This window comes from Leuciscus leuciscus (genome assembly GCF_965113295.1).
Source record: "Leuciscus leuciscus genome assembly, chromosome: 17".
In the NCBI taxonomy this organism is placed as follows: domain Eukaryota; kingdom Metazoa; phylum Chordata; class Actinopteri; order Cypriniformes; family Leuciscidae; genus Leuciscus; species Leuciscus leuciscus.
In genome coordinates this window covers 6,458,983-6,473,341 of record NC_138741.1, presented here as the reverse complement: position 1 = coordinate 6,473,341, position 14,359 = coordinate 6,458,983, and the positions used below count along the sequence as shown (strand labels likewise).

At 36.1% G+C, this 14,359-nt stretch overlaps 3 protein-coding genes across 5 annotated transcripts; 1 reads left to right on the top strand and 2 right to left on the bottom strand.

Annotated features, from left to right (window-relative positions):
- Window positions 1–3,242: 3,242 nt before the first annotated feature.
- isca2 (iron-sulfur cluster assembly 2) lies at window positions 3,243–5,526 on the bottom strand. The gene is made up of 4 exons (XM_082143901.1): window positions 5,397–5,526; window positions 4,804–4,948; window positions 4,540–4,655; window positions 3,243–3,660 (listed from the first exon to the last, which is right to left on the bottom strand). The coding sequence occupies exons 1-4, from the start codon at window positions 5,456–5,458 to the stop codon at window positions 3,486–3,488; spliced, it is 498 nt and encodes a 165-aa protein (XP_082000027.1). The 5' UTR covers window positions 5,459–5,526; the 3' UTR covers window positions 3,243–3,485.
- Window positions 5,527–6,272: 746 nt separating this feature from the next.
- On the top strand, window positions 6,273–8,662 carry npc2.1 (NPC intracellular cholesterol transporter 2, tandem duplicate 1). Of its 2 annotated transcripts, none has more exons than XM_082143902.1 (5): window positions 6,273–6,401; window positions 6,603–6,704; window positions 7,101–7,208; window positions 7,290–7,462; window positions 7,556–8,662. In XM_082143902.1, the coding sequence occupies exons 2-5, from the start codon at window positions 6,617–6,619 to the stop codon at window positions 7,640–7,642; spliced, it is 456 nt and encodes a 151-aa protein (XP_082000028.1). In that variant the 5' UTR covers window positions 6,273–6,401; window positions 6,603–6,616; the 3' UTR covers window positions 7,643–8,662. The 2 variants fall into 2 exon arrangements, with proteins under 2 accessions (XP_082000028.1, XP_082000029.1); XM_082143903.1 differs by having other exon boundaries at window positions 6,353–6,374.
- Window positions 8,663–9,657: 995 nt separating this feature from the next.
- Window positions 9,658–14,326, bottom strand: gskip (gsk3b interacting protein). Of its 2 annotated transcripts, XM_082143904.1 has the most exons (4): window positions 14,207–14,277; window positions 13,311–13,439; window positions 12,643–12,888; window positions 9,658–11,341 (listed from the first exon to the last, which is right to left on the bottom strand). In XM_082143904.1, the coding sequence occupies exons 2-4, from the start codon at window positions 13,347–13,349 to the stop codon at window positions 11,183–11,185; spliced, it is 444 nt and encodes a 147-aa protein (XP_082000030.1). In that variant the 5' UTR covers window positions 13,350–13,439; window positions 14,207–14,277; the 3' UTR covers window positions 9,658–11,182. The 2 variants fall into 2 exon arrangements, with proteins under 2 accessions (XP_082000030.1, XP_082000031.1); XM_082143905.1 differs by lacking the exon at window positions 13,311–13,439 and having other exon boundaries at window positions 14,207–14,326.
- Window positions 14,327–14,359: the final 33 nt, after the last annotated feature.

Below are 14,359 nucleotides of genomic sequence, written 5' to 3'. Positions count from 1 at the left end.
GCGTGAGGATATCCATCGTGAAAAATCGCAGCTTGAATTTCCAGTTACCGTCGAACCGAAAGACAGGTCCACTCTGCGGTATAAATAGCCGCCGCGCGCTTTGAACTATTGCTGTTGAGTGCGATCAGGGCCGGCACCAACCCATTGATCGCTAGATGGATTGACTGATCTGGGCGGGTATATTCCCATCGTAGCACAATGATTTCCCCCCCCCCCTTTTTTAAAAATAAATTTAAATAGTCCAAGAAATGTATACTATACATCAGTGGTCTCCAACATGGTGGGTGTTCCCGCGGGCACCTGGTAGCCCACATGGAGTCTCTGAGTCGCCCGCCGAGCACGTTCTTTAAACAGCCTGAATTGTAATCTTTCATTTTCTTTTCTTTTTTTGTGTTCTGACTGTGTTGGGGGAATTAGGCCGTGCTTAAGGCCACGGTACGTTGGGACAGACAGTGAACACTTACCGTAACAACTTAAGATTTAGTAAGAGCTGGAAGCCCTTCAAAGTTTCTGATCACCTGCCTTTAGCTTCTGTAGGAGGCATTTTGGCCAGAATCCCTGTTCGATTGAGTTGGATTTTAATATCGGAATGAATGCTGCCAATTCATTTTCATTAAAAGTTTTGCTCAAAGTTATTCTTCAGCTTTAAAGCATAAACTCTATATATTGATTAAAAAATATTGTTCTGATTAGGGGAAGACTCAGCAATATAATTAGCCAGTTTTTTTCATGAAAAGGTCTAACTTGTAACTTTTATCTGGCCATTTTGAGATGAACCAGAAGATTCCATGCTGCCTTCTTCCTTCCTCAGGTGGACAAGATCGACTGGAGCACATGGACGTGTGTGTTGGGAAGTTCCTGTGAGGGAATTTGGCCTGTGGTCAGTGAAGTTACTGAAGTAACGGCCGCATGTCTTAGCAATGACAAGAAGTTGTTAGCGACCGGGGATGACCTTGGATATGTCAAGCTCTTCAAATATCCAGTCAAGGTTAGGAAAGTATAGTCATTAATTATTACTATCACTCATACTAAGGGATAGTTCTCCCCCAAAAAATTATTTTGTCATCATTTACCAAAACTATATGACTTACTTTCTTTCTTTTTTAATCTGTGGAACACAAAAAAAGACATTTGATTTGTCTATACATGGAAATTCATTGGGGTTCAGGGTTGTTTTGGACCCTACTGACTTTCATTGTGAAAAAACAGTTAAAGTGTTTAAAACATTGATGCCTCAAATCAAATTATAATGTTATTTATTGTATCTTTTAAAAAGTAATAATTTTGGATTATTATGATCGATTTGATTTTTAGATATTTAGATTGAAAAAATATACTTTTAAGCAACTTAAAAAAATGAAATAAAACTCAATTTGTTTTTGTTTTTTAGGTTTAGGTTTTCCTAAATTACATTTATGTTTTTTTCAAACCCTAAATTTTGAAGAAGAAGAAGAAAAACATTTATACAACCATATTTTATCAATATATGTTCTTTAGACATAAGCCAAAATAATGTTTAATGTAGGTCAATTATTACAATTTTTTTGCTTTTTATAACTTAGTTAAATTATTAACTAAATTATAATGTGAAAGTAGTTTTTTTCCACCTCAAGATAAAACTCGAAAGATCAAATTTTTTGAATGAAAGATTTATTTTTTACAGCCATTTTTTATCATATTTACCGGGGGTATGAATACTTTCCGTTCTATTCGCACGGGATTTGTATTACCTGAGGTAATTTTTCCGGACCTTTTTACTGAAGGTAAAAGTCGCCGTAATCTTTACTGACATTGTCCGTGATGATTACTGAGATGGCACATTCGGACGGGACTAAAATCACTGAGCTCTGGTAATTATTACTTTACCCCACCTCTCCACGTTAAATAGGGCTTTACTCGTTCTGAAGTGACGTGAACTGATTGTTCTGGGTTCAATAGAAATCTGTGGCATATTGTTGATTATCAGAGTAAAAATAAGCCTGGTTTCACAGACAGGGTTTAGATTAAGCCAGGATTAGGCCTAAGTTCAATTAGGACATTTAAGTAGCTTTTATAAACTTGCCTTAGAAAAAAAAAAACATTACTGCTGTGCATCTTGAGACATATTTTAAGATATATCAGTGCAAGTTGCTTTCAGTTAAAACTCCTCAAACATGCACTTTAGTCTGAGACTAGCTTAAAGGACAAGTTCGGTATTTTACACTTAAAGCCCTGTTTACAGATCGTATCTGATGAAATAGAACGGTTAAGATTAAAATTTGGACACATGCTGCTGTCCCGAGAATTTTAGGTTTATTTCGCTCCCCCCCCCACCCCCACAATGGTTGTCTATGTGCACTGGAAGATTCCGTCCTAAAAACACATTAAACTTTCGTTTACAAAGACGTGAAACTCACCGAGTGGTCAGGGGTGTTCACTGATATGTTCACTCAAAAATCGCTGAAAAAGATGCTTTCCAACAGGTTTTATCGTAGTTTTTGTCCAACTCCATTGACTTAATAGGACGTGCTGTGAGACCGCAGCACCTTTACGGTATTACTCTGCCGCTTCTTCTTCTGCTTCTTCTGTGTATTCAATGAAATGCCCGTGGTTTGCTTGCAATTGGCAAAGGTGCATTATCGCCACCAACTGGGCTGGAGTGTCTATTATTCAAGCTCTCAACGGAAGAATCACGGGTGTGACGCGTTTGGCAAAATAGGTCCACAAAAGCGAAATAAACCTAAAATTCTCGGGACAGGAGCATGTGTCCAAATTTTAATCTTAACCGTTCTATTTCATCAGATACGATCTGTAAACAGGGCTTTAAGTGTAAAATACCGAACTTGTCCTTTAAGCCTCGTCTGTGAAACCTGGGGAATAGTTTACTTAAATGAGTCAAAGGTCTTTTCTTAACTTGTTTTGAACCAGGAACATTCCTCTCAAATCTTTTGACACTGTTTATTGGCTTTGATCATCTCTTAAGGGAAAGACTTTGTCAGCATAAAAAAAGGAAAATAATTGCACACTATGATATACAGAACTTCCATATGACCCAGATAATACGATACTTGCAGTTTACTGATTTTTATAACGCAATCAGGATGCTTTTCAATTCATTTCTTTGATCAATCTATCATTTAATGCAAAATACACATTACTTGCATTTAATCTGAGCTGTATCTCATTGATCACATGATTCAAACCACATAATAACAGGCTGAATATTCAAAATATTTAAGAATAATCTCAACAGGCAATGGAAATTATATCATCTTATAACTTTATTAGAAATATATTTACAATCTTCCTTATATACAACACACTAAAGTAACATCTGTAGTTTCTGATTTTTGCTTTTCTTTTGTTATGTCATCAGTGGTCATATCAATGAGTTCAAACACACTGTATATCGTAATCTCTCACGTTATTAGCTACTTGTAAGATTTTAAAGAAGCACATAGCCCGCATGCATTAACAACCGCTGTGCTGGAGAGAGAGAGCGCGTGTCAGAGCTTCACAGAGAAGGACGAGCCGCACGAGCAGCCGTGTTCAGCCTGTGGGTTCTTCAACACCTGGAAAGAAGAGCGGATGAGCTCCTGACTGAAGTCAACAGTGGATCCCTTCACAAACTCCAGACTGTCCAGGTCGATTATTATCCCAACTCCATTCTTCTCAAACACTCTGGAAAGATGGAGACACAAATAAATGATTTTGATTTGGTCAAGTCAAGTCACCTTTATTTATATAGCGCTTTATACGAGACAGATTGTTTCAAGTTGAAGTTTTATTTGCCATTTGTACCAGAACAGCTAGTATAAGTACATAGGAATTTTTGACTTTAAATAGTAAATAGATTTTGAGAAGGTACAGTAAATGTACAATAAATAGACTTTGAGAAGGTACAGTAATGATACAATAGTTTACTTAAAAAATACTATGGAAGTCAATGGGTTCGTCAACTGTCTGGTTACCAACATTCTTCAAAATATCTTCTTTTGTGTTTTACAAGTTGCAAGTTTTACATTGATTAGAAGTCTCTACCCTTATCCTTAAAATGGAACTCTCACATCCTTATCCAATATTCATACAAATAATCAAAATAATACAACAATATTACAATATATTGACATTAAAATGTTTTAATTTAGCAATTCAATACAAATATTTTTTTTAATTATAACAGTTCAGATTCTTTCTACAGCATCAACCTTGTAACAAAAGATTTTGTATATAAAATGATCAAAGTCCAATAACTCTTTATTCTAATTGATAATAATTAAATCCTAGATTATCTCATCTTTGTTTATTAAATGTTTATTGCCAGAAAATAGCAAAATCATGGGTTTAAATGGTCAAGTATTAAAGTTTGGTGGCTCCAAAACTTGCAAAACTCATATGAAACACATGCAAATATAACATAATATTGACCTCCTGAGGTCGATGAGTTTCTGAGCAAGTTTAGCGCCTCCTTTGACTGACTCTATGTTGGAAAAAAAGCAAAAATTGCTTTTTTCCCAAAAGTTTTCACGCCCTGTTTCAAGAGAAAAGTGCAAACATTACCTGTCATCTTCATTTCTAACAGCATCCACCGAGAATTTATACTGGAATCCTGAACACCCCCCTCCCTCCACTGCTATCCTCAGATACTGTCCCTTATCCAGAATCTCAGCAAGCCTCTGCAGGAATAACAAAAAAAGACATTTTGATTTGATTATTATAATTATTTGTTGTTGTCCATGTCAAGTACTAAGCTTTTTTTTTTTTTTTTTACTGCCTAAAATGTGATCACTGAAGTATAAAGGATAAAGTGCAGTGAGTTCAAACCTTGGCACAGGATTGACTGAGAAGAAGGTCCTCAGCTGGGCTGGCTGAGTGTAGCTGCTGTGGGTTGCTGCTGTAGCGCGCATGCGCAGTGCAGCTGAGAGGAGCTGAACATCTTCTCGCTGTCTGAACTCTGGTCGAGGAAATACTGGACGAAAACAAACACACGTGACACACCGAACTGCTGTACACGCAATGCCCTTGACCGAGTTTCGATATATCCACAGCTTAGTATTGTGGCTAAATTCATTTCAAAATAAGTATGAAACAAACTAAAGCTTAGCTTTAAGTTTTGGCTAAATCTGCGTAACAGAACGGAGAAGATTGTTTGCAAGCAACTGACAACAAACGAGTAATTTCACCGTAAATAATTTACATGTGGAGATTATTTGTCGACATCCATAAGTGTTCATGTTCTACTTCAAGTTATCAAATGTTGTCATCTGTGCCGTTAGCTCAATCGCAACTGTTCTCAAGCTAGCTAGCTAGCTAGCTAAGATACCTGCAATGACTATTAACCGAAGAACAGGTATCAACACAGTCAATTTATATTAGACAATACATATACCACTATCATTTCGCTAATTTGTGCATACTTGAGAAGTTGAAATGACGCGGATTTAGGGACGCTAATGAGCAGTCTTCTGGCGAATGACATCTTCTATAACTCGGATTGTACTGCGCATGCGCATGACGGAGTTATCGAGAGTGGGTTGCCAGGTTCAGTTGTTAAACCCTTTGTTTGTTTTAAGTAATTACACTTAATTTGTATACCAATAAAGACTTATTAGTTATTATCGAAAGGGATTTTAGGTAGTAAATAATAATAATTATTATTATTTATTTTTATAAATTATAATTATAAAATCATAAATCTTATTTATTTAGAAAATACATAAGCTGATATGTGTACCTTTAATTATGACTCAAGTATACATCAGAAATGTGCCAGATTTGAACTCTTAAGTATGTAAAGTCTCTCAAAGACATAAACTGGCTAATTTGATACAAACAGGGTCTTTATTTAACTGGAGTGGCAAATGAGAGGCAGAATTTATGAAATGCTTTAATTCTTAAATCTATATTCACAACATAGCCATTTTTTTGTGTTAAAATGTTATATTGTTGCATTTACATCAGGATATCTCTTAGTATTAAAAAAAAAAAACACTTTTAAGAATGCACTTTTTTCACCCTCCGGAATAGATGCAAACATTTTATGATTTATTGGTTTTAAAAGTTTATTTCAGCTGTTTCAAAGTAGATGGACACCGCTTGCCACCACAAATGAAGAATATACCCATCAACAACTTGAAGAAAGAAACGTTTTGGTGTTGTTTTACTTATCTTTATCATGTCCTCTAGTTCAAAAGAGTGGTTTTGATATATCTGGCAACATAATGCTCTCCTTGTTTCGGAACATTTCCATGAGTCACTGCCATTGGTTAAGAGTTCACCGAGAAGGCGTGTGCGTCATAAAGACGCCCACACAAACAGTATTTCATTGGACGAGTCATTCTGATCTCGTGACAAGGAAATAGGGTGTAGTTACAAACTGGGGTCTGAAGGAACTGGTGTGTAAGAAACCAATTAAATAAATTGTAAGTGTTTTAACGTTTGAATTGAGCGTATTGTGTGAGTTTTCTGTGTATTCATTAGTAACGGTAAAATCCATCTTCACAAGGAAGTTTACTGAAACTACGCAGAGATTGACTGTCATGTGATTGACCGATGTAAGTTCTCGTGTGTGTTGTTCTCTGTCAGTCAGGTAACGTTAACATTAGTTTGTTGTTTCTCCACAGGATTCGTCTGAACCATGGGTTACAGAATGATCTGCGTTGTTTTACTCTCTTTTCTCGCCTACACTAACGTTAATTCTGAGCCGGTGAAATTTGTGGACTGTGGTAAGTGCTCATGTCTATCAAGTTTAAATGAAATGAAAATTATGCCGTCATTAAAATCACCCTCAAGTTGTTCCAAACCTGTATGAATTTCATCTGCTGAACTCAAAAGGAGATATTTTGAGGAATATAGATTACTATACAGTTGATGGGCCCCATTGACTTCCATATGGAGGGAAAATAAATATTAAGGAAGTCAATGGGGTCCAACAACCGTCTGGTTAGCAGCATTCTTCAAAATATCATCTTTTGTGTTCAGCTGGAGAAAGAAACTCTGGTTTGGAACAACTTGAGTGTAAATTATGACAGAATTTTCATGTTTGTGTGAACTATCCCTTTGACAAATTGAATAATATATATTGTTTTCGTTCCATTTTCAATCTTTCCTCTTCCTTACAGGTTCAGAAGAAGGAAAAGTTGTTGGAGTTGACATTGAGCCCTGCTCACAACAGCCATGCCAGCTTCACAAGGGACAGTCCTATGCAGTCAATGTAACCTTCAGCAGCAGTGAGTATCTTTATACGTGTAGTAGCATAGCATCTCAAATCTTAATTTAGAAAAACAATAACTTGTTTGTATTTCCCATAGGTGTTGCGAGTCAGACCAGTAAAGCTGTGGTTCATGGAGTGATCGCAGGCGTCCCCGTCCCCTTCCCAATCCCTATTGATGATGGTTGCAAGTCTGGAATTCAGTGTCCTATTGTTCCACAAAAAATGTACAGCTACGTCAACCAGCTGCCCGTCAAGAGCGAGTATCCATCAGTAAGTGTTTAAGTTCCTCGTCTATCTCTAGTTCTGATCAGTGCTTTAATGTCACAGGCATTCACTTCCTTATTTTGTTGCTTTGTTTATTAGATAAAACTGGTTGTGGAATGGGAATTAAGAGACGACTCCAACAAAGATTTATTTTGCGTCAAGTTCCCAGTTCAGATTGTGAGCTGAAGGCCAACACTGAAGCCAAGATGAAAACGCTTACAAAGGGATACAATTGTGCCTAAATACTTTTCTATGGACCTTTTAGATCTAATATTAGTAGACAGAGATTTTATGATTTATACTACTACTTTTTTTCCTTTTTTTTCTAATGCTGACAGATTTGTTATTTTAACATTATCTTTAACTATGCACACAGTGCCACTTTACGAACATTGCCTAATTCTAGTTTGTTGCTAAATTGCGTCAATGATTCACCAGAACGAGACGCTGACAAACAAGTGGCCAGTGCCGGTGATTAAATCAAGTGTGCACTAGCTGCTGTGTGGCTACGGTGTTGTAATGTTTCTAATCAAACCTTCTTTGAGCAAATAGTTGTCAATTGGTAACTTTTTACATGCATTTTTAAATCTGCATATTTAATAAAGATTGCATCTTAAAATGAGCATATTTTATTAAAACATCGGAGAATGTAGCCACATTTTACATGCAACGTTAACATGTTCGTTACTGAAGTAAACTCGTTTATTTTTTTTTTAATGGTAAACAATGATTTTTGCTTGTGTTCAGAATGTAAAAATAGGGCAAAATTAAAATATTCCTACACCTTTTGACCAGTGATTATTTATCCATTAATTATTTTCTAGTCATTCATCATTTAAAAAAAACAACAACATAGTAATAAATGATTTACATTTTTGTTTTATTATTGTGGTTTAATCATGAATGACTAGAAAATAAAAGGAATTGGTCATAAGATGTGGGAACCCTGTATATATTCATTACACACCCTTCTATGATGATTTTAAGAGTATTATTATTTCCACAACAGTGGGGACACTGTATCTAGTGTTTGTGTTCAACTGGTTAGCCAAGAGTGAATTCCAGTTTAAGTAAATCAGTTAAACATAATACTATCTGTGTAAAAGGCTCAAACAAATCAATGTGAAGCTGACAGTGCTGTCTCTACAGCTAAAGATCTTTTTATTTGAAGTTTTGTCTATTAAAGCGATCCGTTCACTGATTCTCCTTTCTGGGTCAGGTGTCTTGCTTCAGTTCCAGTTCTGCTTTCTCAGTCTGCAGTTTTTTTATATTCCTGTTGAGAGGTCATGTGTTTGAGGGCTGGCGGTTACTAGGTAAATTGTGTCAAATTTTGTTTCAATATGTTATACATTTATTATGATCAAGAAGAATTTGTGGTTTACTTTTACTGTTTAAGTATTGAACATTATCAGTAATTTGGTTAACTTTGTCATCACTCAGTTATTTTACTGGAAACTTGCTAAAAGAAACAGTTGCCTTTAAATGGATAGTTCACCCAATTTTAATTCTGTCATTAATTACTCATGTCGTTCCAAACCCGTAAGATGTTCCGTTCATCTTCAGAAACACAAATTAAGAGATTTTTAATAAAATCTGAAATATTTATGTCCCTCCATTGACGCAACTACCACTTTGACTTTGACTACTACTTTCAATAAGGTCATGAAGAGATCGTAAAACTAATCCATATGTATCAAGCGGTTCAGTCCAAATTTTCTGAAAAGACTAGATTTATATGATGAACAGGTTGAATTTAGGCTTTTATTCACATAAACATTGATAAGCAAACAGAAACAAAAATGCTTGAGCTTCTGTTTACCACAACTTATGTGTTGATGAATGTTTATGTGAATAAAAGCTTAAATTCAGTGTTCATCATATAAAGCTATCGAGTCTCTTCAGAAAATTTGGACTAAACTGCTCAATTCATATGGATTAGTTTTATGGACACTTTATGAACTTTTTGAAGCGTTTAAGTGGTAGTTGTGTAGCTGTCAATGGAGGGACCGAAAGCTTTCAGATTTCATTAAATTCCATATTTGTGTTCCAAAGATGATAGTCTTACGGGTTTGGAACGACATGAGGGTGAGTAATTAATGACAGAATTTTCATTTTTGGGTGAACTATCCCTTTAAATAAATTCTCAAGCAAGCAGAATATGACTAAATGGCTACAAAAATGAATCACCAAACCACAGTAACTTCTGAATGTGTGCTTTTTATTACAAGGAAACAAAAGCAAGCAAATTTTCTTTTCAGGTACATAAGTTATTTGTGCCATGTACATCACACTCTCATACTCGTTTTCCTCTTGGTTGTCTGAGCAGACATTCTTTAAATTATTAGGATGCTTTTATTTTGGGACAGAGAGAGTGTATTGTGTTTCACAGGAATTTCTTAAAACCAGAGGACCACTTGTGTTCATTGGCCGTTATCATCTGCCTTATCCAAAACCAGCTGGAAACACACATCAGTTTCACAGGCATGCTAAAGATGGCCAAAATAAAAAATAACATGAGGTAGAAACCCATCATACAAGAACTTCCTGTATGCATGTATTTAAGATTTAAATGTTCTAAACTTAAAAGAAACGGAATGTAACATTGTAGCATAGTTTTACGCAGCCCTTTCAAACAAATTCAGAAAATGGCTGCTTATTTACCTTTAGTGCAATTCTGCGCAGTATCGATAAGTGATGTTCTTTTAACCAGTCAATCGATTAGTTCTACATAACGTATAAACTTTCATCCCAAAAACAAAAAACATTATTGAATTTTTTTTTAAACGCCATATCATTTTATATGATACAGAACTATAGGAAACCAAGGGAAATGTCCCTCTCATTACAACACAAAGCTGAGCATTGCAATCCACACAAACATGCTGTTATGTAATGTAATTGCGGGAAAAAGATTCTGCTCAACTCAAATAAATAAAAGTATAAAGCTTCGATTTCAGTGCTAAAATGCACCTTTTTTTCAAGAAACCGCATGTCTTCATTTTCTTCAAAAACACTTTTTTTTTGGAAGGGGTGGATGGATATCACCACCATGTTTTGGCTCATCAGTCCTTTCTCCTGTTTTTGACAGATTGAGAAAGGAAGCAAGAGACATTCTTACAGTCACAAATGGAGTTTTGATACATCATCAATAGCAAGCGAAGAGAAGAAAGTGAATGTATCAGGATTTTTTTTTTTCAGACACCCACTATCCTGTAGACAGGTTAAACTAGACATTTGAATGAAAGTAGTAAGGCATCTGATATGTTTTTAATGACAATACTTTAAAGAACCATGCTGACGGAAGTACAGTATGGAGCTCTAAAAACTCATTTTGCAGGACCCAGTTAATACAAAATCATATCACTTGTATGTTAACATAAAAGATTTTAGTTCAAACCATTACCCATAGTCTTTGAAACAGCACATCGCTATTTCTGAGGGTTATTTCACTTGCATAAACGTAAAAAAAACAAAACAAAAAACGGGAGTATTCATCTGGGCCCACTGTGTTACAGCACTGCCTCCAATGATACCTCTCTAAATAATAGTAAAATACTTTAAAACATCACAGGCAAGTCAGTTTGTCAAATTAACACCAAGAAGGTCTGATAAAACAATATCACAGGCTAAAAACTGATAAAGGTACCACTGATGCTTGAAGCTGAGAGCGGCACAGGACTTGATAGAACCGTTAGCAAGCAAAGATTCTGAACGATACTGAACCCCTCACTGTCCATTTTGTTGGAGCCTCTCCAGTCTCTGTAGCAGAGCATTTCCAAACGCTTCTCTATATCCAGGGCTGAGGGAATCCAGCAGTGAGTAAACAGTCTCATGATACTGGGTGTTCAAGCCCTCGTCCACCTGATCAAAGATGTAGCCCACCACCTGACAAATGACAAACACAAGATTCCATAGGTTAACCATCTCATGTTCCTCACTTTTCATCTTTGTGATCCGCAGCGGTCAAACCTGACCAGAAGAAATCGAGTGTAAAATGTTTTGAAAAAAGAAATTAATGTACTATATTTTGTTTCAATATTTATTTGATATTTTGTTTTCTGAGTGGATTATGCAACGTTTAGTTCTATAAAAAATAAAAATTTTGATATTATCTCCAACTGATACAATTTTTATGGTACACTATGTATCCTTTTTTTTGTTTTTTTTTCAAAATTAACAAAATGTTGGGAAAAAAATGTGTCAATACATCATCAATCCTTCTTCCAAAACGTGTTTTTGTCTTACCCTGATTCACTAAGGTAAGCCTATTATAAGTGATTATATTTTAGACCTGACAGGATGGTTTTTACAGGTAATTGCGTGAATACATCACTCGCCCGTGTGTGTCTCATCGAATCAGTAAATAAAGAAAAGTTGCTCCTCCTACTTTGACGTGTGTCTGGTGTGCGAGTGGCAGAGGATAGTTGTCACAACTATCAAGAAAGGTTGACATGGAGCCGATAAATCACAAACCTCCAGGGAATCATACATTGGATTACAAGGGCACATGAATAATTTTTTTTTTTAAAGTGCACAGATAATTTATAATAAATACTGCAATGTTCCACTTTAACAAAATAAGGCGGCAGAGGCTATGTGCACAAATAGCATTATATTATATTTACACTATGTAAAAAATAGCAGTATTTTCTTTGCAATAAGTGTAAATAATAGTAGTTAGATGCTATTTATACTTATAAATTAGCGGTTGATACTATTGTTGATGTACATTAAACATTATGCAATAATTGCATAGAGTGTAAATGGTTATATTTATTAAAATTCCCTACACCTAACCGATAAACACTTTATTATTAAACACACATTAGACCATTTCCATTTTTATTGAAAATAAATGCCTTTCCGATCTGATATGTAAAGGGGGAAAAGGGAGAAGAGCGAGTTGGGCAAAAGGCGGATTCGCACTCTGGTTTTGATACTGATGATAATCCAGCATTTTCCCTAATTTTGTCAGGCCCAAAGCAGACAGTAGGCGGAGTTAGTGTAAATAGACACTCCAATACAAGAACGGTCATTTTATTTCATGTTGACTTTAAAGTAGAGGCCTAGACTGAAATTGGACCCCATCTTCGCCTTTTGGAAAAACATCAGATTGTCAATATTACACTCAATATTATTGAGTAAATGCTGTTTTTGGGTGGAACAGATGCTACTTTATCACTCACCCTTAACCCTGCCTCGGTGAGCTCTAAGCAGTATCGGGTTCCCTCTCTGATTTCCACGTTTATATAGGCCACATCTAGTCCGCTGGTGAGACTGCGAGAGACGTGCATGTCTGTGACCGCGAAGAGCACATCGTTGACCACCGCCTCAGCCTCCAGCCTCATGTCCTTCACCTCTCCCAGCTCCACACAGCGCTCCTCATACGAGCACTTACACAGCTCCTCGGGCGTACAGTCCACCTCCATCCCCTAAACACAACCGCGTATGGATTATCAGACAAACTGCATGTTCATAAACATCTGACGTCACCTGGTCTTGAGGGGGCGCGAGCACTGTACAGTCATGCTACTGGCTAACGCCTCAAATTCCTCAAAGTACGTTTTACTCAAAGTAACATTTGTGTGTGTGTGTGGAAGAAACATTTTAATGCGAATCATTGGTGTTATGTATGATGTAACTTGCATAAGGACAATCTAAAAAATATGAAGTGTTAGCTAACAACATAATGCAAATCGAGGCTCTTGTAGCGTTAAAGTTCCATATGACGCCAATTCCGGGTTATATTAACAGAATAATGGTATCGTGGCATACATAACAAGTTCATTTGTTATATTATAAGGTCTGAAGCGGTTTAAGTTTATTTATTAACATAATTTTATGAGTTACTAACCTCCTCCAGGGGTGGTTCGTCAGAATACTTCCGGCTCATGCCGGCTAGGACTCGTGTGTGTCAATTATGCGCAGCAGTTGCGCAGAGCAGCTTCTGCGTATCCGCCGCCCTCGACTAACATTACAGAATCTGCGATATTTTAAGAAACAAATGTATGAAAATATTGTAAAATATCTAAATCTATAATTTAGCTGTTTGGCTGTAAATGATAATGCAAAGCTAACCGCTAAATGCCTTACATAAACTGTGCGGGTGGATGCGCGAGCTTTGGGGGCGGAGGGGCTTCTAGAGAATTCTTTATTTTCCACAAATAACATCAAAGCATGGTTATAGTTCAAAGAACGGAATACATTTAATTTACTTTATTACACTTTATCATATTATGTCATATATGTATTTATTAATTGTGTTGTTTTTCTTAAATTTGACTGTTTTTCGTTATCTTATCATTAAGTGTATTCCAAAAGTGACGTCACTTGCATTTCCACAAGTGTTCCTACTAAAATGGAAATCTACTGGATTGTACATGCATGAAATGAAACTTATTATGTAATCAGATCCAATTATTCACATTAATTCCTAAACTTTGCTTAGAATGCTTAATCACTCGCCAGCGAAAAAAGTTAGCTATTAAAATGAATTTAGGATGTAATGTTAAAAAAATGTACGGTAATCAGCCATGATGAATTTAACATTATAAACAGTGGCGAATAAATTGCTGAATTTTGGCCCTTTTCAGAAAAATAATACGAGCTGCGTAGTATCAGTTTGAGGTATGTAAATACAGGGTAACGGATTAGAACATATTTAAAGAAATAGACAAAGATATGACTTACAACCCTTGATATCAGATCAATAACTAAATCTATTACACCATTTAATTTGAGCCTACTTACCTTACCACCAAAAATAAAGTGCTTTTACTATTCCAATCCGTAGCAAACAAATAACACTCCTGAAGCTGAGTGCGTGATCTGCGCAGTGGCTGCGCGGCGCGGATGCTCGTGAACACATCGCGCGCATGGAGCGGCGCGCGAGAGTGCGCAGTC